This window comes from Salmo salar, chromosome ssa19 (assembly GCF_905237065.1).
Source record: "Salmo salar chromosome ssa19, Ssal_v3.1, whole genome shotgun sequence".
Taxonomy (NCBI): Eukaryota; Metazoa; Chordata; class Actinopteri; order Salmoniformes; family Salmonidae; genus Salmo; species Salmo salar.
The window spans coordinates 69,929,046-69,957,042 of NC_059460.1; the positions used below are offsets into that span (position 1 = coordinate 69,929,046).

The 27,997-nt window shown below is 44.4% G+C and overlaps 1 protein-coding gene across 1 annotated transcript; it reads right to left on the reverse strand.

Annotated features, from left to right (window-relative positions):
* Positions 1–1,907: 1,907 nt before the first annotated feature.
* On the reverse strand, positions 1,908–27,918 carry lrrc34 (leucine rich repeat containing 34). Its single transcript, XM_014159396.2, has 10 exons — positions 27,723–27,918; positions 27,479–27,591; positions 15,029–15,093; positions 14,826–14,909; positions 11,713–11,841; positions 9,960–10,055; positions 9,603–9,757; positions 9,301–9,456; positions 8,978–9,104; positions 1,908–2,221 (listed from the first exon to the last, which is right to left on the reverse strand). Exons 1-10 carry the CDS (start codon positions 27,824–27,826, stop codon positions 2,000–2,002), a joined length of 1,251 nt encoding a protein of 416 aa, XP_014014871.2. The 5' UTR covers positions 27,827–27,918; the 3' UTR covers positions 1,908–1,999.
* Positions 27,919–27,997: the final 79 nt, after the last annotated feature.

Sequence of the window (27,997 nt, forward strand, 5' to 3'; positions counted from 1 at the left end):
CAGGTTTTTAGACATTTTTGCAAATGTATTAAAAATAAAAAACTGTATTCAGACCCTTTGCTATGAGACTCAAAATTGAGCTCAGGTGCATGCTGTTTCCATTGATCATCCTTGAGATGTTTCTACAACTTGATTGGAGTCCACCTGTGGTAAATTAAATTAATTGGACATCATTTGGAAAGGCACACACCTGTCTATATAAGGTCCCACAGTTGACAGTGCATGTCAGAGCAAACACCAAACCATGAGGTCGAAGGAATTGTCCATAGAGCCCTGAGACAGGATTGTGTTGAGGCACAGATCTGGGGAAGGGTATCAAAACATTTCTGCAGCATTGAAGGTCCCCAAGAACACAGTGGCCTCCATCGTTCTTAAATGGAAGAAGTTTGGAAACACCAAGACTCTTCTTAGAGCTGGCCGCCTGGCCAAACTGAGCAATTGGGGGAGAAGGGCCTTGGTCAGGGAGGTGACCAAGAATCCGATGGTCACTCTGACAGAGCTCCAGAGTTCCTCTGTGGAGATGGGAGAACCTTCCAGAAGGACAACCATCTCTGCAGCACTCCACCAATCAGGCCTTTATGGTAGAGTGGTGAGACAGAAGCCACTCCTCAGTAAAAGGCACATGACAGCTGCTAGGAGTTTGCCAAAAGGAACCTAAAGGACTCTCAGACCATGACAAACAAGCTTCTTTGGTCTGATGAAACCAAGATTGAACTCTTTGGCCTAAATGCCAAGCGTCACGTCTGGAGGAGACCTGGCACCATCTCTACGGTGAAGCATGGTGGTGGCAACATCATGCTGTGGGGATGTTGTTTAGCGGCAGGGACTGGGATACTAGTCAGGATCGAGGGAAAGATAAACGGAGCAAAGTACAGAGAGATCCTTGATGAAAACCTGCTCCAGAGCGCTCAGGAACTTAGACTGGGGCGAAGGTTCACCGTCCAACAGGACAACGACCCTAAGCACACAGCCAAGACAACGCAGGAGTGGCTTTGGGACAAGTAAGAGCCTGGACTTGATCGAACATCTCTGGAGAGACCTGAAAATAGCTATGCAGCGACGCTCCCCATCCAACCTGACAGAGTTTGAGAGGATCTGCAGAGAAGAATGGGAGAAACTCACCAAATACAGGTGTGCCAGGTGTAACCGATGTGAAATGGCTAGTTAGTTAGCGGTGGTGCGCGCTAGTAGCATTTCAATCAGTGACGTCACTCGCTCTGAGACTTGAAGTAGGGTTTCCCCTTGCGTTGCAAGGGCCGCGGCTTTTGTGGCGCGATGGGTAACGATGCTTCGTGGGGTGTCAGTTGTTGATGTGTGCAAGGGTCCCTGGTTCGAGCCCAGGTTGGGGCGAAGAGAGGGACGGAACCTACACTGTTACACAGGCTTGTAGTGTCATACCCAAGAGGACTCGAGGCTGTAATCGTTGCCAAAGGTGCTCCAACAAAGTAATGAGTAAAGGGTGAATACTTATGTAAATGTAATATTTCCGTTTTTTAACTGTTTTTGCTTTGTCATTATGCGGTATTATGTGTAGATTGAGGGGAAAAAAACAATTTAATCCATTTTAGAATAAGGCTGTAACATAACAAAATGTGGAAAAAGTCAAGGGGTCAGAATACCTTCTGAATGCCCTGTAGATGGAGAACATTGAGCAATCTAAACTTTTGTTAGTGTTCTATGCAAAAATGGTCATTACCATGGCAACTACATCACATCAACATGTTGGCCATATTTGGTGTACCAGCCATATTGTAAATGTATGAAAAGGATAATTTATTTTTTATATTATTTAACAGGAAAATATATTTTTGAGGTTACAAAACCTCTTTTGGAAGTAGGGCCAGACAAGCGGTCAGCGTGAACATACAACACAAGAGCATGATACAAATAGGACATGAACAGAGAAGTTACTTAAAACAGTTTATTAGATATTTATTAGAGTGCATGTATGCATCAAGTTTAACTGAATGTGCGCTAGGTGGGTAGTATTATTAAGGGTTTAGGGTGTGTGTGAGGAGTTAGGATAGAGTTGTGTATTTGTGAGGGCCACAGCTGCATTGCTAGCAGGATTTACATCCTGTCCGTAACTGGGTGTCCAGTAGTAGTGCCTCTTCAGCCCATGGAAGACCTCGGCCAGACACACACACCCGTCCACCTCGTACACACACACATCGGTCTGCTCCGATGACAGACGACCACTGGACAGCAGATCACTGAAAGCCTGGTGGAGGGGAGTAAGAGTGTGGCTTCGAGTGTGATTTTGATTTGTGTGTGTTTTATTTTTTTTATTTTTTTATTTCACCTTTATTTAACCAGGTAGGCTAGTTGAGAACAAGTTCTCATTTACAACTGCGACCTGGCCAAGATAAAGCAAAGCAGTTCGACACATACAACAACACAGAGTTACACATGGAATAAACAAACATACAGTCAATAATAAGGGTAAGATAAGGGAGGTAAGTCAATAAATAGGCCATGGTGGCGAAGTAATTACAATATACCAATTAAACACTGGAGTGATAGATGTGAAGAAGATGAATGTGCAAGTAGAGATACTGGGGTGCAAAGGAGCAAGATAAATAAATAAATAAATACAGTATTGGGATGAGGTAGTTGGATGGGCTATTTACAGATGGGTTATGTACAGGTGCAGTGATCTGTGAGCTGCTCTGACAGCTGGTGCTTAAAGCTAGTGAGGGAGATATGAATCTCCAACTTCAGTGATTTTTGTTGTTTGTACCAGTCATTGGCACCAGAGAACTGGAAAGAAAGGCGGTCAAAGGAGAAATTGGCTTTGGGGGTGACCAGTGAGATATACCTGCTGGAGCGCGTGCTACCGGTGGGTGCTGCTATGGTGACCAGTGAGCTGAGATAAGGCGGGGCTTTACCTAGCAAAGACTTGTAGATGACCTGGAGTCAATGGGTTTGGCGACGAGTATGAAGCAAGGGCCAGCCAACGAGAGCACACAGGTCGCAGTGGTGGGTAGTATATGGGGCTTTGGTGACAAAACGGATGGCACTGTGATAGACTGCATCCAATTTGTTGAGTAGAGTGTTGGAGGCTATTTTGTCGATGACATCGCCGAAGTCGAGGATCGGTAGGATGGTCAGTTTTACGAGGGTAGGTTTGGCAGCATGAGTGAGGGAGCCTTTGTTGCGAAATAGGAAGCTGATTCTAGATTTAATTTTGGATTGGAGATGCTTAAGGTGAGTCTGGAAGAAGAGTTTACAGTCTAACCAGACACCTAGGTATTTGTAGCTGTCCACATATTCTAAGTCAGAACCATCCAGAGTAGTGATGCTGGACGGGCGGGCAGGTGCGGGCAGAGATCTGTTGAAGAGCATGCATTTAGTTTTACTTGCATTTAAGAGCAGTTGGAGGCCACGGAAGGAGAGTTGGATGGCATTGAAGCTCATCTGGAGGTTAGTTAACACAGTGTCCAAAGAAGGGCCAGAAGTATACAGACTGGTGTCGTCTGCGCAGAGGTGGATCAGAGAATCACCAGCAGCAAGAGCAACATCATTGATGTATACAGAGAAAAGAGTCGGCCCAAGAATTGAACCCTGTGGCACCCCCATAGAAACTGCCACAGGACCTCCGATTTGACACACTGAACTCTATCAGAGAAGTATTTGGTGAACCAGGTGAGGCAGTCATTTGAGAAACCAAAGCTGTTGAGTCTGCCGATAAGAATGTGGTGATTGACAGAGTCGAAAGCCTTGGCCAGGTCGATGAATACGGCTGCACAGTAATGTCTCTTATCGATAGCGGTTATGATATCGTTTAGGACCTTGAGCGTGGCTGAGGTGCACCCATGATCAGCTCTGAAACCAGATTGCATAGCGGAGCAGGTACGGTGGGATTCGAGATGGTCGGTGATCTGTTTGTTAACTTGGCTTTCGAAGACCTTAGAAAGGCAGGGTTGGATAGATATAGGTCTGAAGCAGTTTGAAGAGGGGAATGATCACGGCAGCTTTCCAATCTTTGGGAATCTCAGACGATACGAAAGAGAGGATGAACAGGTTAGTAATAGGGGTTGCAACAATTTCGGCAGATAATTTTAGAAAGAGAGGGTCCAGATTGTCTAGCCCGACTGATTTGTAGGGGTCCAGATTTTGCAGCTCTTTCAAAACATCAGCTATCTGGATTTGGGTGAAGGAGAAATGGGGGGGGCTTGGGCGGGTTGCTGTGGAGGGTGCCGGGCAGTTGACCGGGGTAGGGGTAGCCAGGTGGAAAGCATGGCCAGCCGTAGAGAAAAATGCTTATTGAAATTCTCAATTATAGTGGATTTATCGGTGGTGACAATGTTTCCTAGCCTCAGTGCAGTGGGCAGCTGGGAGGAGGTGCTCTTATTCTCCATGGACTTTACAGTGTCCCAGAACTTTTTTGAGTTTGTGCTACAGGATGCAAATTTCTGTTTGAAAAAGCTAGCCTTAGCTTTCCTAACTGCCTGTTTATATTGGTTCCTAACTTCCATGAAAAGTTGCATAACCAAAAAATTTGATCATATTACTCCAGTGCTAGCCTCCCTACACTGGCTTCCTGTTAAGGCAAGGGCTGATTTCAAGGTTTTACTGCTAACCTACAAAGCATTACATGGGCTTGCTCCTACCTATCTTTCCGATTTGGTCCTGCCGTACATACCTACACGTACGCTACGGTCACAAGACGCAGGCCTCCTAATTGTCCCTAGAATTTCTAAGCAAACGGCTGGAGGTAGGGCTTTCTCCTATAGAGCTCCATTTTTATGGAATGGTCTGCCTACCAATGTGAGAGACGCAGACTCAGTCTCAACCTTTAAGTCTTTACTGAAGACATCTCTTCAGTAGGTCCTATGATTAAGTATAGTCTGGCCCAGGAGTGTGAAGGTGAACGGAAAGGCTGGAGCAACGAACCGCTCTTGCTGTCTCTGCCTTGCCGGTTCCCCTCTTTCCACTGGGATTCTCTGCCTCTAACCCTTTTACAGGGGCTGAGTCACTGGCTTACTGGTGTTCTTCCATGCCGTCCATGGGAGGGGTGCGTCACTTGAGTGGGTTGAGTCACTGACGTGGTCTTCCTGTCTGGGTTGGCGCCCCCCCTTGGGTTGTGCCATGGCGGAGATCGTTGTGGGCTATACTCGGCCTTGTCTTAGGACGGTAAGTTGGTGGTTGGAGACATCCCTCTAGTGGTGTGGGGGCTGTGCTTTGGCAAAGTGGGTGGGGTTATATCCTGCCTGTTTGGCCCTTTCCGGGGGTATCATCGGATGGGGCCACAGTGTCTTCTGATCCCTCCTGTCTCAGCCTCCAGTATTTATGCTGCAGTAGTTTATGTGTCGGGGGGCTAGGGTCAGTCTGTTACATCTGGAGTATTTCTCTTGTCTTATCCGGTGTCCTGTGTGAATTTAAATATGCTCTCTCTAATTCTCTTTTTCTCTCTTTCTGTCTTTCTCTCGGAGGACCTGAGCCCTAGGACCATGCCTCAGGACTACCTGGTATGATGACTCCTTGCTGTCCCCAGTCCACCTGGCTGTGCTGCTGCTCCAGTTTCAACTGTTCTGCCTGCGGCTATGGAACCCTGACCTGTTCACCGGACGTGCTTGTTGCACCCTTGACAACTACTATGATTATTATTATTTGACCATGCTGGTCATTTATGAACATTTTAACATCTTGACCATGTTCTGTTATAATATCCACCCTGCACAGCCAGAAGAGGACTGGCCACCCCTCATAGCCTGGTTCCTCTCTAGGTTTCTTCCTAGGTTTTTGGCCTTTCTAGGGAGTTTTTCCTAGGGAGTTTTTCCTAGCCACCGTGCTTCTTTCACATGCTTTGCTTGCTGTTTGGGGTTTTAGGCTGGGTTTCTGTACAGCACTTTGAGATATCAGCTGATGTACGAAGGGCTATATAAATAAATTTGATTTGATTTGATATCACAGGGACTATTCGATGCTAATGCAGTACACCACAGGATGTTTTTGTGCTGGTCAAGGGCAGTCAGGTCTGGAGTGAACCAAGTGCTATATCTGTTCCTGGTTCTAAATTTTTTGAATGGGGCATGCTTATTTAAAATGGTGAGGAAGGCACTTTTAAAGAATAACCAGGCATCTAATACTGACGGGATTAGGTCAATATCCTTCCAGGATACCCGGGCCAGGTTGATTAGAAAGGCCTGCTCGCTGAAGTGTTTTAGGGAGCGTTTGACTATGATGAGGGGTGGTCGTTTAACCTCTCTGGGCTAGGCGGGACGAATTCGTCCCACCTACGCAACAGCCAGTCTAATCCAGTGGCGCGATTTTCAAATACCTTAAAAATCCTATTACTTCAATTTCTCAAACATATGACTATTTTACAGCTATTTAAAGACAAGACTCTCGTTAATCTAACCACACTGTCCGATTTCAAAAAGGCTTTACAACGAAAGCAAAACATTAGATTATGTCAGCAGAGTACCAAGCCAGAAATAATCAGACACCCATTTTTCAAGCTAGCATATAATGTCACAAAAACCCAGAAGACAGCTAAATGCAGCACTAACCTTTGATGATCTTCATCAGATGACAACCCTAGGACATTATGTTATACAATACATGCATGTTTTGTTCAATCAAGTTCATATTTATATCAAAAACCAGCTTTTTACATTAGCATGTGACGTTCAGAACTAGCATACTTCCGGCGAATTCACTAACAATTTACTAAATTACTCACGATAAACGTTCACAAAAAGCATAACAATTATTTTAAGAATTATAGATACAGAACTCCTCTATGCACTCGATATGTCCGATTTTAAAATAGCTTTTTGGTGAAAGCACATTTTGCAATATTCTAAGTACATAGCCCAGCCATCACGGGCTAGCTATTTAGACACCCGGCAAGTTTAGCACTCACCAATATCAGATTTACTATTACAAAAGTTTGATTACCTTTTGTTGTCTTCGTCAGAATGCACTCCCAGGACTGCTACTTCAATAACAAATGTTGGTTTGGTCCAAAATAATCCATCGTTATATCCGAATAGCTGTGTTGTTCGTGCGTTCCAGAAACTATCCGAAATGGTAAATCAGGGTCGTGCGCATGGCGCAATTCGTGACAAAAAAAATCGAAATATTCCATTACCGTACTTCGAAGCATGTCAACCGCTGTTTAAAATCCATTTTTATGCCATTTTTCTCGTAAAAAAGCAATAATATTCCGACCGGGAATGTCCATTTAGCTAAACAGAGGAAAGAAAACAAAGCTTTCGGTTGACGCGGGCACGAGCCTGAGTCTCACAGTACTGTAACCAGCCACTACCCAAACACGCTACTTTGTTTCAGCCAGAGCCTGCAAAGCCACGATTCAGCATTTTGCCGCCTTCTGAGAGCCTATGGCAGCCGTAGGAAGTGTCACGGGACAGCTAAGATCCTCACTCTTCAATAAACAGAGACAAGAAGAACGACACCTTGTCAGACAGGCCACTTCCTGCATGAAATCTTCTCAGGTTTTTGCCTGCCATATGAGTTCTGTTATACTCACAGACACCATTCAAACAGTTTTAGAAACTTTAGGGTGTTTTCTATCCAAAGCCAATAATTATATGCATATTCTAGTTACTGGGCAGGAGTAGTAACCAGATTAAATCGGGTACGTTTTTTATCCAGCCGTGTCAATACTGCCCCCTACCCCCAACAGGTTAACCGTAGACCCATTACGGATGCAGGCAATGAGGCAGTGATCGCTGAGATCTTGGTTGAAAATAGCAGAGGTGTATTTGCAGGGCAAGTTGGTTAGGATGATATCTATGAGGGTGCCCGTGTTCTATGAGGGTGCCCGTAGGTTCATTGATAATTTGTGTGAGATTGAGGGCATCAAGCTTAGATTGTAGGATGGCTGGGGTGTCACCTAGCAGCACAAGCTCTGAAGATAGATGGGGGGCAATCAATTCACATATGGTGTCCAGGGCACAGCTGGGGGCAGAGGGTGGTCTATAGCAAGCGGCAACAGTGAGAGACTTGTTTCTGGAAGGATGGATTTTAAAAAGTAGAAGCTCGAATTGTTTGGGTACAGACCTGGATAGTAAGACAGAACTCTGCAGGTTATCTCTGCAGTAGATTGCAACTCCTCCCCCTTTGGCAGTTCTATCTTGTCGGAAAATGTTATAGTTAGGGATGGAAATTTCTGGGTTTTTGGTGGTCTTCCTAAGCCAGGATTCAGACACGGCTAGGACATCCGGGTTAGCAGAGTGTGCTAAAGCAGTGAATAAAACAATCTTAGGGAGGAGGCTTCTAATGTTAACATGCATTAAACCAAGGCTTTTACGGTTACAGAAGTCAACAAATGAGAGCACCTGGGGAATAGGAGTGGAGTTAGGCACTGCAGGGCCTGGATTAACCTCTACATCACTGGAGGAACAGAGGAGTAGGATAAGGGTACGGCAAAAGGCTATAAGAACTGGTCGTCTAGTACGTCCGGAACAGAGCGTAAAAGGAGCAGGTTTCTGGGTGCGATAGAATAGATTCAAGGCAAAATGTACAGACAAAGGTATGGTAGGATGTGAATACATTGGAGGTAAACCTAGGCATTGTGTGATGATGAGAGAGATATTGTCTCTAAACCAGCTGATGTCACCGCATGTGTGGGAGGTGGAACTAAAGGGTTGGCTAAGCCATATTGAGCAGGGCTAGAGGCTCTACAGTGAAATAAGACAATAATCACTAACCAGAACAGCAATGGACAAGGCATAGGAGTGATCATAGGAGTCCAGTGAGTAGTTTGGCTGGCTGGAGACGATTCAGACAGCTAGCAGGCCGGGGCTAGCAAGCTAGCAGAAGGGCCTTAGAGGGACGTCACGATGGAAGAAGTCTGTTATAGCCTCATCATGCAGTTACGTCGAATAGACCAGTCGTGATGGAGTAGTAGGGTTCCGTGTAGCAAAGGGGTTCAGTCCAATTGGCAAAATAGGTATAGTGGCCAAAGAAATGTGGCCAAAGAAATGTGCGTGTGCGTGCGTGTTACCTGACAGACCGGCTCCTCCAGTCTGTTCCCCCAAATGTAGATGTGTGTGAGAGTGTTGTTAGCCTGCATGGCCCGAGACAGAGACACCAGACCAACAGTAGCTATGTTATTACTGGGGATAGACAACCTGGAGAGACAGAGCAAGAGAGAGAGGGAGAAGAGAGAGTTGGATAAATCCTGGGGTGTGTTCAGTAGGAACGAAAATGTAGGAAAAGTTTTGAAAAAAAGTGACAAATTTAAGCACTAACTGAACTTGTCCAATAAGTAACACTCAAGGGTTGGGGGTGGGTTAAAGGTGAGGTGTGTGTGTATGTGTGTCTCACGCTTTGAGGTTGCAGGTGGGCAGGGCGATAGCCTGGCTGAGGTAGAGGGCGCCATCGTCTTCGATGCGATTGGACGCCAGGTCCAGAATCTCCAAGGTTCCATTGTTCTTCAGGACCTTTGCTAGACACCGAGCCCCGTCACGAGTCAACCGGTTACTGAGCAGAGGACAGACAGAGAGGAGGGATGTATGGTGTGAGTAATTATGAGCGTGCTTATGGTGTGTGTAAGTATGTGTATGGGCTTTGAGTGTATGACGTTTCTGTGCATGGGGCATGTGTGTCTGTGTACGGTGTGTGTGTACCAGCGTAAGTCCAGGTATTTGAGGGTGTAGTTGGTTCTCAGGGCGTCAGTGAGTCTCTCCACTCCACAGTCAGTCATGCCCATCTTCCCCAGGTGCAGCTCCCTCAGACACTGATTAACCACCAACATACCTGACAGATGGACCGCTGTCTCCTCCTATGACAGAGAGAGAGAGAACCTGATGAAGGCAGCGTAGCTGTCGAAACGTGGCTTTACTAAACGTATTGCATCGTAGCCATTTGAGTTTGCAGCTTTTATTTTCTCAGAAAGAGACAGAGCCACACAAAAGATGCACATATGTTCTGACATGGTAGTCTTTCTGAAGACCACGTCTTAGTACACATTGTGTGCAGTGTACCTGGTGGCTGAAGAGTAGAGGTCTGCTGATGTTGACAGATCGGAGGCTCTTGTTGTTGTTCAAGACGATGGCAAACGCTATCACACTCTGAGTCCCCTACGCAGAGAGAGAGAGAGAGAGAGAGAGAGAGAGAGAGAGAGAGAGGCCATGTCCGAATACCCAAACTTGCATCCTAAATAGTAGGCCATTTGAGCATGTGAGAAAATTGTTTAATAGTATGCCAAATTGTAAAAAAAAAAATGGAGTATACTTTAAATGCCCAGATGTCATAGTCATTTTGGCTTTGACAACAGCTCATCAATAACATATGGGGATGCACTACTGAAATCAACAAATAGCGGGAAACAACACAATCGCACATGACAAATTCTCAGTATGCGAAAATAGAATGTTTTATAGTATGTGCATTTTCAAAAATCGTGTATGGTTTAAATGCCAGGATATTATACTAATTTCAGCTCTTCATCTAGTAGAATTCTATGCACACGTTTCCACAATGCACCGGAAGAGGTGGTCTGCAAGTGATAGGCCTTGGTTCTCTTCAAGTAACCAAACAACAAAACAAAGCTACTTAATTGGGAAGATGACGAATAGCGAAGCTTCTGCGGTGGTGTTCAAATGCAGGCTAAATAGTTTTTGTTCTCCTTAAAATCTAGATTTTTTTTTTGTGGATTTCTGTTTTCTCATTGAAAAGTGTTTCTTGTTCTCTTGGCCTTCATCAGAGCTTTTAAAGTAAATAATAAACAATCTTTTGATATGTGAATGTGTCAGCACCGGGCGTTAATGTCATGTTAATCAGGCCTTTTGATTTGTGAATGTGTCGGCACCGGGCGTTAATGTCATGTTAATCAGGCCTTTTGATTTGTGAATGTGTCGGCACCGGGGACTCAGGATGTGGCTGCGTTAATGATGTCATGTTAATCAGGCCTTTGATTTGAACATATGGATTGTTTTAGTTTTTGGCAGATATCTAAGCTTGGATGTCGGCCCACCACCTTAAGCTTAACCTCGGCAAGGTGGAGCTACTCTTCCTCCCGGGGAAGGCCTGCCCACTCCAAGACCTCCATCATGGTTGACAACTCGACGGTGTCCCCCAGCCAGAGCGCCAATAACCTTGGCCTGACCCTGGACAACACCCTGTTGTTCTCTGCAAACATCAAAGCAGTGACTTGCTCCAGCAGGTTCATGCTCTACAACATCCGTAGAGTATGACCCTACCTCACACAGGAAGCGGCGCAGGTCCTAATCCTGGCACTTGTTGTTGGCTGGGCTCTGCACTTGTACCGTCAAACCCTTGCAACTTATCCAGTACACTGCAGCCCACCTAGTGTTCAACCTTCCCAACTTCTCCCATGTCACCCCACTCGTCCACACACTCCACTGGCTTGCATCCATTACAAGACCATGGTATTTGCCTATGGAGCAGCAAGAGGAACTACTGCTCCCTACCTTCAGGCTCTGCTCAAACCCTACATCCCAACCCGAGTACTCCGTTCCGTCACCTCTGGTCTCTTGGCCCTCCCACCCCTACGGGACGGCAGCTCCTGCTTAGCCCAGTCCAAACTTTTCACTGTCCTGGTACCCCAATGGTGGAACCAGCTTCCCTCTGAAGCTAGGACATCAGAGTACCTGCCCTTCTTCCGAAAACACCTGAAACCCTACCTATTCAAAGAGTATCTTAAATAATCTCACAGCACACAGTATTTGGACACAGCCAGTATATGTATGTGAGAGTGTGTGGCGCATGTGTTACCAGGTCAGAGTCGGCCACGTCCAGCTCCTGTAGTGTAGAGTTGACCTGCAGCATGCTGGCGAAGTGCATGGCTCCTCCGTTCCCTATCTTATTACCAGTCAGCCTCAGAGACAGGAGGGCATCATTAGACTGGAGATATGGGAAAACACACACACTTTACATGGTGTATACAAATGGAGAAATCATGTATTGAAGACTTCCTGTATGTTGTTTTATGTGGTCTATATAGCTCCTGCATAGTGTGTTTATAACATTTTTACATTTTAGTCATTTAGCAGACGCTCTTATACAGAGCGACTTACAGTAGTGAATACATTTCATTAAAAAAAAAATTCTGTACTTATACATTTTTTCTGTACATTATTTCTGTACATTATAAATAATGTATATATACAGTTGAAGTCGGAAGTTTACATACAGCTTAGCCAAATACATTTAAACTCAGTTTTTCACAATTGCTGACATTTACTCCTAGTAAAAATGCCCTGTCTTAGGTCAATTAGGATCACCACTTTATTTTAAGAATGTGAAATGTCAGAATAATAGCAGAGAATTACTTATTTCAGCTTTTATTTATTTCATCACATTCCTAGTGGGTCATAAGTTTACATACACTCAATTAGTATTTGGTAGGATTGCCTTTAAATTGTTTAACTTGGGTCAAACGTTTCGGGTAGCCTTCCACAAGCTTCTCACAATAAGTTGGTTGAATTTTGGCGCATTTCTCCTGACAGAGCTGGTGTAACTGAGTCAGGTTTGTAGGCCTCCTTCCTCGCACACACTTTTTCATTTGTGCCCACACATTTTCAATAGGATTGAGGTCAGGGCTTTGTGATGGCCACTCCAATACCTTGACTTTGTTGTCCTTTTTCCACAACTTTGGAAGTATGCTTGGGGTCATTGTCCATTTGGAAGACCCATTTGCGACCAAGCTTTAACTTCCTGACTGATGTCTTGAGATGTTGCTTCAATATATCCACATCATTTTCCTTTCTCATGATGCAATCTATTTTGTGAAGTGAACCAGTCCCTCCTGCAGCAAAGCACCCCCACGACATGAAGCTGCCACCCCTGTGCTTCACGGTCAGGATGGTGTTCTTGGGCTTGCAAGCCTCCCCCTTTTTCCTCCAAACATAACGATGGCCATTATGGCCAAACAGTTCTATTTTTGTTTCAGCAGACCAGAGGACATTTCTCCAAAAAGTACGATCTTTATCCCCATGTGCAGTTGCAAACCGTAGTCTGGCTTTTTCATGGCGGGTTTGGACCAGTGGCTTCTTCCTTGCTGAAAGGCCTTTCAGGTTATGTCGATATAGGACACGTTTTACTGTGGATATAGATACTTTTGTACCTGTTTCCTCCAGCATCTTCACAAGGTCATTTGCTGTTGTTCTGGGATTGATTTGCACTTTTCGCACCAAAGTATGTTCATCTCTAGGAGACAGAATGCGTCTCCTTCCTGAGCGGTATGACGGCTGCGTGGTCCCATGGTGTTTATACTTGCGCACTATTGTTTTTACAGATGAACGTGGTACCTTCAGGCGTTTGGAAATTGCTCCCAAGGATGAACCAGACTTGTGGAGGTCTACAAATGATGTCAATTAGCCTAACAGAAGCTTCTAAAGCCATGACATCATTTTCTGGAATTTTCCAAGCCACTTTTAACCCACTGGAATTGTGATACAGTGAATTATAAGTGAAATAATCTGTCTGTAAACAATTGTTGTAAAAATTACTTGTCATGCACGAAGTAGATGTCCTAACCAACTTGCCAAAACTATAGTTTGTTAACAAGAAATTTGTGGAGTGGTTGAAAAACGGGTTTTAATGACTACCACCTAAGTGTATGTATATCTCCACCCTCTCCGAGTTGGGCATCTCCGGCGCGGCCCACGCTTGGATTGCGTCCTACCTGACAGGTCGCTCCTACCAGGTGGCGTGGCGAGAATCTGTCTCCGCACCATGCGCTCTCACCACTGGTGTCCCCCAGGGCTCTGTTCTAGGCCCTCTCCTATTCTCGCTATACACCAAGTCACTTGGCTCTGTCATATCCTCACATGGTCTCTCCTATCACTGCTATGCAGACGACACACAATTAATCTTCTCCTTTCCCCCTTCTGATAACCAGGCGGCGAATCGCATCTCTGCATGTCTGTCAGACATATCAGTGTGGATGACGGATCACCAGCTCAAGCTGAACCTCGGCAAGACGGAGCTGCTCTTCCTCCCGGGGAAGGACTGCCCGTTCCATGATCTCGCCATCACGGTTGACAACTCCCTTGTGTCCTCCTCCCAGAGTGCTAAGAACCTTGGCGTGATCCTGGACAACACCCTGTCGTTCTCCACTAACATCAAGGCGGTGACCCGATCCTGTAGGTTCATGCTCTACAACATTCGCAGAGTACGACCCTGCCTCACACAGGAAGCGGCGCAGGTCCTAATCCAGGCACTTGTCATCTCCCGTCTGGATTACTGCAACTCGCTGTTGGCTGGGCTCCCTGCCTGTGCCATTAAACCCCTACAACTCATCCAGAACGCCGCAGCCCGTCTGGTGTTCAACCTTCCCAAGTTCTCTCACGTCACCCCGCTCCTCCGCTCTCTCCACTGGCTTCCAGTTGAAGCTCGCATCCGCTACAAGACCATGGTGATTGCCTACGGAGCTGTGAAGGGAACGGCACCTCCATACCTTCAGGCTCTGATCAGGCCCTACACCCAAACAAGGGCACTGCGTTCATCCACCACTGGCCTGCTGGCCCCCTACCTCTGAGGAAGCACAGTTCCCGCTCAGCCCAGTCAAAACTGTTCGCTGCTCTGGCACCCCAATGGTGGAACAAGCTCCCTCACGACGCCAGGACAGCGGAGTCAATCACCACCTTCCGGAGACACCTGAAACCCCACCTCTTTAAGGAATACCTAGGATAGGATAAAGTAATCCTTCTAACCCCCCCCTAAAAGATTTAGATGCACTATTGTAAAGTGGTTGTTCCACTGGATATCATAAGGTGAATGCACCATTTTGTAAGTCGCTCTGGATAAGAGCGTCTGCTAAATGACTTAAATGTAATGTAATGTAAATGTAATGTATGTAAACTTCCGACTTCAACTGTACATACAGTCAAACTCTTTGCAATGTATTCTGCTCCGTCTGTCTGAATGTCGTTACACGTCAGGTCCAGAGAGCGCAGACACACGTTCTCCTGACACAATATAACACACAACAACACACAGGTTAATACACACTTAACAACAGCATGTCTGGATTTTAGTAAATGGGACCAGTGTTCTCATCGACCTCCATTATACATGACCAGGTTACCTTGAGGAGGTCAGCGAGGTGTCCCGCCCCCTCGTCTGTGATGCAGTTGTACCTCAAGTCCAGACCTGTCAATCAACAACACACCTGGATGAACAACAAGACACATGGACATTTATTTATTTTTTATTTCACCTTTATTTAACCAGGTAGGCAAGTTGAGAATTTACAATTGCGACCTGGCCAAGATAAAGCAAGCAGTTTGACACATACAACAACACAGAGTTACACATGGAGTAAAACAAACAGTCAATAATATAGTAGAAAAATAATTCTATACACAAAGTGAGCAAATGAGGTGAGATAAGGGAGGTAAAGGCAAAAAAGGCCATGGTGGCGAAGTAAATACAATATAGCAAGTAAAACACTGGAATGGTAGATTTGCAGTGGAAGAAAGTGCAAAGTAGAAATAGAAATAATGGGGTGCAAAGGAGTAAAATAAATAAATAAATACAGTAGGGGAAGAGGTAGTTGTTTGGGCTAAATGTTAGATGGGCTATGTACAGGTGCAGTAATCTGTGAGCTGCTCTGACAGCTGGTGCTTAAATCTAGTGAGGGAGATAAGTGTTTCCAGTTTTAGAGATTTTTGTAGTTCGTTCCAGTCATTGGCAGCAGAGAACTGGAAGGAGAGGCGGCCGAATGAGGAATTGGCTTTGGGGGTGACCAGAGAGATATACCTGCTGGAGCGCGTGCTACAGGTGGGTGCTGCTATGGTGACCAGCGAGCTGAGATAAGGGGGAACTTTACCTAGCAGGGTCTTGTAGATGACCTGGAGCCAGTGGGTTTGGCGACGAGTATGAAGCGCGGGCCAGCCAACGAGAGCACACAGGTCGCAGTGGTGGGTAGTATATGGGGCTATGGTGACAAAACGGATGGCACTGTGATAGACTGCATCCAATTTATTGAGTAGGGTATTGGAGGCTATTTTGTAAATGACATCGCCGAAGTCGAGGATCGGTAGGATGGTCAGTTTTACGAGGGTATGTTTGGCAGCATGAGTGAAAGATGCTTTGTTGCGAAATAGGAAGACAATTCTAGATTTAACTTTGGATTGGAGATGTTTGATGTGAGTCTGGAAGGAGAGTTTTCAGTCTAACCAGACACCTAGGTATTTGTAGTTGTCCACATATTCTAAGTCAGAACCGTCCAGAGTAGTGATGTTGGACGGGCGGGCAGGTGCAGGCAGCGATCGGTTGAAGAGCATGCATTTAGTTTTACTTGCATTTAAGAGCAGTTGGAGACCGTGGAAGGGGAGTTGTATGGCATTGAAGCTCATCTGGAGGGTAGTTAACACAGTGTCCAAAGAAGGGCCAGAAGTATACAGACTGGTGTCGTCTGCGTAGAGGTGGATCAGAGACTCACCAGCAGCAAGAGCGACATCATTGATGTATACAGAGAAAAGAGTCGGCCCAAGAATTGAACCCTGTGGCACCCCCATAGAGACTGCCAGAGGCCCGGACAACAGGCCCATCCGATTTGACACACTGAACTCTATCAGAGAAGTAGTTGGTGAACCAGGCCAGGCAATCATTTGAGAAACCAAGGCTATTGAGTCTGCCGATAAAGATGTGGTGATTGACAGAGTTGAAAGCCTTGGCCAGGTCAATGAATACGGCGGCACAGTATTGTTTCTTATCGATGGCAGTTAAGATATCGTTTAGGACCTTGAGCGTGGCTGAGGTGCACCCATGACCAGCTCTGAAACCAGATTGCATAACGGAGAAGGTGTGGTGGGATTCGAAATGGTCGGTGATCTGTTTGTTGACTTGGCTTTCGAAGACTTTAGAAAGGCAAGGTAGGATAGACATAGGTCTGTAGCAGTTTGGGTCAAGAGTGTCCCCCCCTTTGAAGAGGGGGATGACCGCAGCTGCTTCCCAATCTTTTGGAATCCCAGATGACACGAAAGAGAGGTTGAACATGCTAGTAATAGGGGTTGCAACAATTTCGGCAGATAATTTTAGAAAGGAAGGGTCAAGATTGTCTAGCCCGGCTGATTTGTAGGGGTCCAGATTTTGCAGCTCTTTCAGAACATCAGCTGACTGGATTTGGGAGAAGGAGAAATGGGGAAGGCTTGGGTGAGTTGCTGTGGGAGGTGCAGTGCTGTTGACCGGAGTAGGGGTAGCCAGGTGGAAAGCATGGCCAGCCGTAGAAAAATGCTTATTGAAATTCTCAATTATAGTGGATTTATCGGTGGTGACAGAGTTTCCAATCCTCAGTGCAGTGGGCAGCTGGGAGGAGGTGCTCTTATTCTCCAAGGACTTTACAGTGTCCCAGAACCTTTTTGAGTTTGTGTTGCAGGAAGCAAATTTCTGCTTGAAAAAGCTACCCTTGGCTTTCCTAACTGCCTGTGTATATTGGTTTCTAACATGTTGCGTTCTAAATTTCTTGAATGGGGCATGCTTATTTAAGATGGTGAGGAAGGCATTTAAAAAAAATAACCAGCCATCCTCTACTGACGGGATGAGGTCAATATCCTTCCAGGATACCAGGGCCAGGTCGATTAGAAAGGCCTGCTCGCTGAAGTGTTTCAGGGAGCGTATGACAGTGATGAGTGGAGGTCGTTTGACCGCTGACCCATTACGGATGCAGGCAATGAGGCAGTGATCGCTGAGATCTTGGTTGAAAACAGCAGATATAAGAGTGCATTTCAATATCTAAAAGTTAAGTTCTCTCCTTCATCTTCACTGATCTGAGCAGGGACGGCGATATGGGCGGGCCTTTGGGGGCCTTGCCCGGCCTCTTTGCTCATCCAAATAAAACATTTTTATATTCATAATTTATTTCACAGAGACGCGCGCCGACAGAAGGACATTAATCCAGTTAAAGAATCCGAGCGAGTGAAACAGCGCCCCTCTGTCTCAGTATGTGTAGACATGTATCTGATGCTGTCTGGACAGTGAAACAGCACCCCTCTGTCTCAGTACGTGTAGACCATGTATCTGATGCTGTCTGGACAGTGAAACAGCACCCCTCTGTCTCAGTATGTGTAGACCATGTATCTGATGCTGTCTGGACAGTGAAACAGCACCCCTCTGTCTCAGTATGTGTAGACCATGTATCTGATGCTGTCTGGACAGTGAAACAGCGCCCCTCTGTCTCAGTATGTGTAGACCATGTATCTGATGCTGTCTGGACAGTGAAACAGCGCCCCTCTGTCTCAGTATGTGTAGACCATGTATCTGATGCTGTCTGGACAGTGAAACAGCGCCCCTCTGTCTCAGTATGTGTAGACATGTATCTGATGCTGTCTGGACAGTGAAACAGCGCCCCTCTGTCTCAGTATGTGTAGACCATGTATCTGATGCTGTCTGGACAGTGAAACAGCACCCCTCTGTCTCAGTATGTGTAGACATGTATCTGATGCTGTCTGGACAGTGAAACAGCACCCCTCTGTCTCAGTATGTGTAGACCATGTATCTGATGTTGTCTGGACAGTGAAACAGCGCCCCTCTGTCTCAGTATGTGTAGACCATGTATCTGATGCTGTCTGGACAGTGAAACAGCGCCCCTCTGTCTCAGTATGTGTAGACATGTATCTGATGCTGTCTGGACAGTGAAACAGCGCCCATCTGTCTCAGTATGTGTAGACCATGTATCTGATGCTGTCTGGACAGTGAAACAGCGCCCCTCTGTCTCAGTATGTGTAGACCATGTATCTGATGCTGTCTGGACAGTGAAACAGCGCCCCTCTGTCTCAGTATGTGTAGACCATGTATCTGATGCTGTCTGGACAGTGAAACAGCACCCCTCTGTCTCAGTATGTGTAGCCATGTATCTGATGCTGTCTGGACAGTGAAACAGCACCCCTCTGTCTCAGTATGTGTAGACATGTATCTGATGCTGTCTGGACAGTGAAACAGCACCCCTCTGTCTCAGTATGTGTAGACCATGTATCTGATGCGGTCTGGACAGTGAAACAGCACCCCTCTGTCTCAGTATGTGTAGACATGTATCTGATTCTGTCTGGACAGTGAAACAGCGCCCCTCTGTCTCAGTATGTGTAGACCATGTATCTGATGCTGTCTGGACAGTGAAACAGCACCCCTCTGTCTCAGTATGTGTAGACATGTATCTGATGCTGTCTGGACAGTGAAACAGCGCCCCTCTGTCTCAGTATGTGTAGACATGTATCTGATGCTGTCTGGACCAAAAGAGTGTGGCATGTCATATTTCTGTCCAGACAGCATCAGATACTTGGGCAACATATAGAGGAGTGCTGTTTCGCTCGCTCTGATGCTTTCTCCGGTGACATAGTTTCAGCAGAGAGGAAGAGGCCAAGCGCAAGGGTTCACTCTTGCCAAAATCTGTCCAGAATAAGCCCCGAGAGGCCCCGGGCTGTATCAAAACCGTCCATGATCGGGAGTCCCATAGGGCGGTGCACAATTGGTCCAGCGTCGTCCGGGTTAGGGGAGGGTTTGGCTTGGGTAGGCCGTCATTGTAAATAAGAATTTGTTCTTAACTGACTTGCCTAGTTAACCTCTCTGGGGTAGGGGGCAGTATTTTGACATCCGGATGAAAAGCGTGCCCAAAGTAAACTGCCTGTTACTCAGTCCCAGAAGCTGGGATATGCATATAATTGGTAGATTTGGATAGAAAACACTCTAAAGTTTCTAGAACTGTTAAAATAATGTCTGTGTATAACAGAATTGATTTGGCAGCCAAACCCTGAGGACAAACCATCCAGGGGGGAAGAAATTGAGGTCATAGGATTTTCCAATAAATTTCTATGGGATGCCCTTATTATTAGGAACCTGGTTGCAGTTCCTATGGCTTCAACTAGATGTCAACAGTCTTTAGAAATTGTTTGATGTTTTTCTTTTGAGAAATGAAGAAGTAGTACTATTCATTGTAAGTGTCACTCCAGGTGGACTCTACTGTTTTGGTGCGCGTGACCGGGAGCTAGCTCCACGTTGTTTTTATCCGGTATTAGAAACAGTTTATTCCGTCTTAAATTTGATCGATTATTTACGTTTTAAGGTACCTGAGGTTGGATTAGGAACGTTGTTTGAAATGTTTGGACCAAGTTTACAGGTAACTTATTAGATACTTTGTAGGCATGTTGGGCGAGTTGAAACCGGTGTATTTCTGAATCAAACGTGCCAAATAAATTGACATTTTTGGGACATAAATAAGGACATTATCGAACAAAAGGACCATTTGTGATGTTTCTGGGACATTTTGGAGTGCCAACAGAAGAAGATCTTCAAATGTAAGGCATTAATTATATCGCTATTTCTGACTTTTGTGGCGCACCTGCCTGGTTGAAATATATTTTTCATGGTTTTGTATGCGGGGCGCTGTCTTCAGATAATCGCATGATTTGATTTTGCCGTAAAGCCTTTTTGAAATCTGACACAGCGGCTGGATTAACAAGAAGTTAAGCTTTATTTTGATGTATAACACATATATTTTCAAGAATGTTAAATATTTTAATTTAGTATTTTTGAATTTCGCGCTCTGAATTTTCACCGGATGTTGGCCAGGTGGGACGCTACCGTCCTACGTAACCTAGAGAGGTTAAATAAAGTTCAATTTTTTTTAAATTAAGAAAAATGTGTTTCTATGGGAATAATATGTAGACCTAAGCTTGTCGCCTGCCTTTCCGCCTTTAGCACAAAGTCTCCCATTGTCAGGGCGGAGACATGAGCATCTCATCACTATACAGTTGAAGTTGGAAGTTTACATACACCTTAGCCAAATACATTTAAACTCAGTTTTCACAATTCAACATTTAATCAGTAAAAATTCCCTGTTTTAGGTCAGTTAGGAACATCACTTTATTTTAAGAATGTGAAATGTCAGAATAATAGTAGAGATAATGATTTATTTCAGCTTTTATTTATTTCCTTGCATTCCTAGTGGTTATTTCAGCTTTTATTTATTTCATCACATTCCTAGTGGGTCAGAAGTTTACATACACTCAATTAGTATTTGGTAGCATTGACTTTAAATTGTTTAACTTGGGTCAAATGTTTCTGGTAGCCTTCCACAAGCTTCCCACAATATGGTGAATTTTGGCCCATTCCTCCTGACAGAGCTGGTGTAACTGAGTCAGGTTTGTAGGCCTCCTTGCTCGCACACGCTTTTTCAGTTCTGCCCACAAATGTGCTATAGGATTGAGGTCAGGGCTTTGTGATGGCCACTCCAATACCTTGACTTTGTTGTCCTTAACGTCTCTAGGGTAGGTGGGACGAAATCGTCCCACCTACTCAACAGCCAGTGGAATCCCGTGGCGCGTTATTCAAATACCTTAGAAATGCTATTATTTCAATTTCTCAAACAGATGACAATCCTAGGACATTATGTTATACAATACATGCATGTTTTGTTCAATCAAGTTCATATTTATATCAAAAACCAGCTTTTTACATTAGCATGTGACGTTCAGAACTAGCAAACTTCCGGTGAATTTACTAAATTACTCACGATAAAGGTTCACAAAAAACATAACAATTATTTGAAGAATTATAGATACAGAACTCCTTTATGCAATCGCTATGTCCGATTTTAAAATAGCTTTTCGGTGAAAGCACATTTTGCAATATTCTGAGTAGATAGCCCAGCCATCACGGGCTAGCTATTTAGACACCCACCAAGTTTAGCCCTCACCAAAGTCAGATTTACTATAAGAAAAATTGGATTACCTTTGCTGTTCTTCATCAGAATGCACTCCCAGGACTTCTACTTCAATAACAAATGTTGGTTTGGTTCAAAATAATCCATAGTTATGTTCAAATATCCTCTGTTTTGTTCGTGCGTTCATGACACTATCCGAAGGGTGACGAAGGTTGACGCGCCCGACGCGTTTCGTGACAAAAAAATTCTAAATATTCCATTACCGTACTTCGAAGCATGTCAACCTCTGTTTAAAATCTATTTTTATGCTATTTTTCTCGTAAAAAAGCGATAATATTCCGACCGGGAAACCCTGTTTACGTTCAAAGACAGAGAAAATAAAAACATGGTGTCGCCTCGTGCACGCGCCTCAGTCTCATTGTCCTCTGATCGACCACCATCCAAATGCGCTAATGTTTTTCAGCCAGGGCCTGCAAAGACATCATTCAGCGGTTTGCCGCCTTCTGAGAGCCTATGGGAGCCATAGGAAGTGTCACGTTACAGCAGAGATCCTCAGTTTTCAATAAAGAGAGTGTAGAAGCCCAATAAATGGTCAGAGACGGCACTTCCTGTAAGGAATCTTCTCAGGTTTTTGAGTTCTGTTATACTCACAGACACCATTCAAACAGTTTTAGAAACTTTAGGGTGTTTTCTATCCAAAGCCAATAATTATATGCATATTCTAGTTTCTGGGCAGTAGTAATAACCAGATTAAATCGGGTACGTTTTTTATCCGGCCGTGCAAATACTGCCCCCTATCCCCAACAGGTTAAGCCATTTTGTCACAACTTTGGAAGTATGCTTGGGGTCATTGTCCATTTGGAAGACTCATTTGCGACCAAGTTTTAACTTCCTGACTGATGTCTTGAGATGTTGCTTCAATATATCCATATAATTGTCCTTTCCTCATGATGCCAGTTATTTTGTGAAGTGCACCAGTCCCTCCTGCAGCAAAGCACCCCCACAACATGATGCTGCCACCCCCGTGCTTCACGGTTGGGATGGTGTTCTTGGGCTTGCAAGCCTCCCCCTTTTTCCTCCATACATAATGATGGTCATTATGTTGAAGGTAGGCCTTGAAATACCTCCACAGGTACACCTCCAATTGACTCAAATGATGTAAATTAGCCTATCAGAAGTTTCTAAAGCCATGACATAATTTTCTGGAATTTTCCAAGCTGTTTAAAGGCACAGTCAACTTAGTGTATGTAAACTTCTGACCCACTGGAATTGTGATACAGTGAAATAATCTGTCTGTAAACAATTGTTGGAAAAATGAATTGTGTCATGCACAAAGTAGATGTCCTAACCGACTTGCCAAAACTATAGTTTGTTAACAAGAAATTTGTGGAGTCGTTTAAAAATGAGTTTTAATGATTCCAACCTAAGTGTATGTAAACTTCCGACTTCAACTGTATACAGATCTCTGGTTTCAGCCTCTTGTGAATTGGAAAGGAAAGTTTGCGGGTGCACAGTGCACTGTCAGTAGCAGAGTCAGTGTAGTCAGCTCAGCTATCATCATTGAGACCGTGTCTGTGCCTCGATCTAGGTTGAGCAAAACTAAACATGGCGGTGTTAGCCTTTGCAATCTCACTGGAATAAAGACCTCTTCCATTCCTGTCATTATTGAAAGAGATTGTGAAAGCTTACATCTAAAAATAGGGTTACTTAATGTTAGATCCCTCACTTCCAAGGCAGTCATAGTCAATTAACGAATCACTGATCATAATCTTCATGTGATTGGCCTGCCTGAAACATGGCTCATGCCTGATGAATTTACTGTGTTAAATGAGGCCTCTCCTCTTGGTTACTCTATGCAGCCTACTCAATCACTTGTTATAGCTACTGTTTACAAGCGTTCATCACTGAGTTCCCTGAATTCCTATCGGACCTTGTAGTCATGGCAGATGATATTCACATTTTTGGTGACTTCAATATTCACATGGAAAAGTCCACAAACCCATGTCTCCAGACCTACTCATTACCACAGTCATACCTTGGATCTAGTTTTGCCCCATGGAATAAATATTGTGCTATAAAGTCGTGCTATAAATTCTTGGACAACCCAAAGATTCCTAGATGCCCTTCCAGACTCCCTCAACCTACCCAAAGACTTCGGAGTACAAAAATCGGTTAACCACCCGAGGATCTAAATTGAACCTTGCGTAATACCCTAGATACAGTTGCACCCCTAAAAACAAACATTTTTCACAAGACATTTGCTGCCTGGTATGCAGAAAATACCCGAGCCCTGAAGAAAGCTTCCATAAAATTGGAACGGAAATGGCGCAACACAAAACTGGAAGTCTTCCGACCAGCTTGATAAGACAGTACCGCGCAATATCAAAGAGCCCTCACTGCTGCTCGATCATCCTATTTTTCCAACCTAATTGAGGAGAATAAGAACAATCCTACATTTATTTTTGATACTGTCGCAAGGCTAACTAAAAAGCAGCATTCAACAAGAGAGGATGGCTTTCACTTCAGCAGTGATGAATTCATGAACTTCTTTGATAAAAAGACCATGATCATTAGAAAGCAAATTACGGACTCCTCTTTGAATCTGCGTATTTCTCCAAAGCTCAGTTGTCCTGAGTCTGCAAAGAACTGCCAGGACCTAGGATCAATGGAGACACTTAAGTTTTTTAATCCTGTATCTCTTGACACATTCATGAAAATAGTCATGGCCTCTAAACCCTCAAGCTGGATACTGGACCCTATTCCAACTAAACTACTGAAATAGCTACTTCCTGTGCTTGGCCCTCCAATGTTGAACATAATAAATGTCTCCCTATCTACCGGATGTGTACCAAACTCACTAAAAGTGGCAGTAATAAAGCCTCTCTTGAAAATGACAAACCTTGACCTGGAAAATGTAAAAAACTATCGGCCTATATCGAATCTCCCATTCCTCTCATTGTTTTGAAAAAGATGTTGCACAGCAACTCACTGACTTCCTGGAGACAAATAATATAGACCCCATCATAGCACTGAGACTGCACTCGTGAAAGTGGTAAATTACCTTTTAATGGCGTCAGACCAAGGCTCTGCATCTGTCCTTGTGCTCCTAGACCTTAGTGCTGCTTTTGACACCCTCGATCACCACATTCTTTTGGAGAGATTAGAAACCCTAATTGGTCTACATGGAAAAGTTCTTGCCTGGTTAAGATCTTATCTGTCAGAAATATATCAGGTTGTCTCTGTGGATGGTTTGTCCTCTGACAAATCAATTATAAGTTGCTGTGTTCCTCAAGGTTCCGTTTTAGGACCACTTGTTTTCACTATATATTCTACCTCTTGGTGATGTCATTCAGAAACACAATGTCAACTTTCACTGCTATGCGGATGACGCACAGCTGTACATTTCGATGAAACATGGTGAAGCCCCAAAATTGCCTACCCTGGAAGCCTATGTTTCAGTCATAAGGAAGTGGATGGCGACAAATGTTTTACTTTTAAACTCAGACAGATCAGAGATGCTAGTTCTAGGTCCCAAGAAACAAAGAGATCTGCTGTTGGATCTGATAATTAATCTTGATGGTTGTACAGTTGTCTCAAATAAAACTGTGAAGGACCTCTGCGTTAGTCTCAACCCTGAGACTAACGTGTTTAGCACTAACTGAAGTTTATTTTGTGCTTTATTTGGGAAGCCGGAGAGTAGAGCATTGCAGTTGTCTAATCTAGAAGTGACAAAACCATGGATTAGCTTTTCTGCATCATTTTTGGACAAAAAGTTTATAATGTTTGCAATATTACAAAGATGGAAAAAAAGTTGTCCTTGAAATATTCTTGATATGTTCATCAAAAGAGGGATCTGATGACTCCTGGCTGTCCCCAGTCCACCAGGTCGTGATGCTGTTCCAGTTTCAACTGTTCTGCCTGCGGCTATGGTCCCTGACCTGTTCACCGGATGTGCTACCTGGTCCCGGACCTGCTACCTGGTCCCGGACCTCAACTCTCTCTCTACCGTACCTGCTGTCTCAACCTCTGAATGCTCAGCTATGGAAAGCCAACTGACATTTACTTCTGAGGTACTGACCTGTTGCACCCTCTACAACCACTGTGATTATTATTCTTATAATCTCCACTCGGCACAACCAGAAGAGGACTGGCCACCCCTCAGAGCCTGGTTCCTCTCTAGGTTTCTTCCTAGGTTCCTGCCTTTCTAGGGAGTTTTTCCAAACCACTGTGCTTCTACATCTGCATTGCTTTAGGCTGGGTTTCTGTATAGCACTTTGTGACATCTGCTGATGTAAAAAGGGCTTCATAAATACATTTGACTGAATTTGATTGATTGTTAGGATGCTGGATTGCCCTAAAGTAAATTGATGTTTTGCCAAAATTATATAATTATTCCAGTCTAAATAAAATCATTCAAAATACTTCACCAGGGAGCATGACTTAGCCACAGAGGATCATTAGCTTATTTTTTTAAAATAGCTGTGGATTGTTTCAAATCACAAGTGTGTTAGGGAAACCCGCTATTTGGGTAGTGTGCGTGGCAGTAGGTATAGCTGATTGAGTTGCGGCTGTCAGTGATAAGTGTCTAAAATATGTGTGAAGATAATGTTTCTTGAGTATAACTTAAAATGTTGCATCAAGAAGAAGATGGCGAAGATACGGTGTCTCTCTCTCCAGGATGCGAATGCATGCATCTGTAGGAAAATGCCCATTTGGCAATGTCTGATTTCTGATTGTCTTAACTCACCAAGTACACCACTAATAAAATGAGCTTCCCAGTTATTTTTTCTTCGCCTCACACAAGTCAACGAAGTCTGTTTTTCTTAACAACCATTGCAAATGATAGTTCCTCAGTATTTGAAAAATCTTTCCAACACTCCCAGCCTCGATAATCACCAAGCTTCGGTGTGAAAGAGCAAAATATCATGATCTGATGATCCCATATCCAGTGGAAACATCATTAAAACACAGCTGTCTGTTCTGTGCTAACTGGCTCAGGAAACTCTGAGGGCCAGGAATAAGTTCACTTGTGACAGCTTCAGCTGGACCCAGTGATGATTTGATACAATGTTGCACTACACTTGCAATAGTTCAAGTCAAGATGGATAGAAAGTGAGGCAGACAGGTGGAGTAGAGATTCATTTGATTGAAAGAACCGGAATTTTCATCAGGATATTTTGGTATTTTTTTGACTGCTTTAGAAGTATGTATTTTACTTAGTTGACATATAGGCCTACTGCTGCATTGCATTGGCGTATAGGTTAAAACGGAGTTCTATGCTCTCATTTCTTTAGTCGCCAATGGATCAGTGTACCAATGTGTCCATATGACAGAGGTTAGTGCACTCGCCATAGCTGAATTTTACATTTTTGATTTTTATCATTTTACATAAGATTTTTATGATTAACCAAATGAATGATTTTGAGAAACGAAAACGTTATTATTGAAATGAAACTGAAATGAAAATGCGCATATAAAAAAATAATCACAATTGACACACAGATCGGTAGATATGGTAGGATAAATTGTAAGCTTCCCCAACCTTGCAAATCACGAACTGCCTGGTCTTTACTATTTACACCCGTAACAAAAATAAATTGTGAACGCGTAAGTGCGTGCACACGTGGGAGGTTCCTCAACAAACATGCGCACCTATGAAAATCACCAGTCAAGTCCAACTGATTCATTCTGGCGCCGGCCATGGATCTAAGAACCCGACCGGAGAAAGCATATCCCTGTGCTTGCATGTCTACAATGCGTTCACCTATCCTATCTTCTGACTTCGCAGACCAGTAATGAAGGAGAGGAGGATCCCACTTGAGGATTTTGTTAGAATGCAGGCTATCTATGGTCTCAACAGTAAACATGTATATCTACCTGTCACTGAGTCGTTGTCTCGGAGGGTTCTGGACAGAGCGAGAGCATCTTTGTTGGTCACTTTTTCTACCTTTCTCAGCCTGTCGTTCCCAGTCAGTTTGAGTGTGATGTCTCTACGGAATGCAGACAGACAGGCAGGCAGGGCTTGGTAAAACTCGTTCGTGAGAAACGTGAACGTCTGTATAAGAAGTTGCTTTTCCGGCTAGAAAATGAACTGCAGCATGCCATGATGCTGCGAACCTACCCCGTCTTCCCCTCCGTCTCTTGCAGGACTTCTAAAATGTATCGATTAGTTCGTAGTTTTAGTTCTTTGCAGACAGAGGAGTAAACCTCTGTAATACTTCCCATAGTAGCGAAACTTTAGGCTAGCTATTAATGCCAAAACACCAGTCAAGGCCAGAGGACAAGGAAATGTTTACATTCCTATGGCAACACAGGCGCGCCCCCGCCCTTGTAAAATCAAAAATGCAAGCAAAGAAACGCGCACCCAACATTCATTACAATTATTCAGTCTCTGAT

What these genes read in the sequence shown, in the direction of transcription:
- lrrc34 (XM_014159396.2), bottom strand. Translation starts at nt 27,826, where the DNA reads ATGGGAAGTATTACAGAGGTTTACTCCTCTGTCTGCAAAGAACTAAAA. An exon ending in AGACAACGACTCAGTGACAG is followed by an intron (nt 15,094 to 27,478) that starts GTAGATATACAT and finishes GTTGATTGACAG; the next exon opens with GTCTGGACTTGAGGTACAAC. An exon ending in ACCTCGCTGACCTCCTCAAG is followed by an intron (nt 14,910 to 15,028) that starts GTAACCTGGTCA and finishes ATATTGTGTCAG; the next exon opens with GAGAACGTGTGTCTGCGCTC.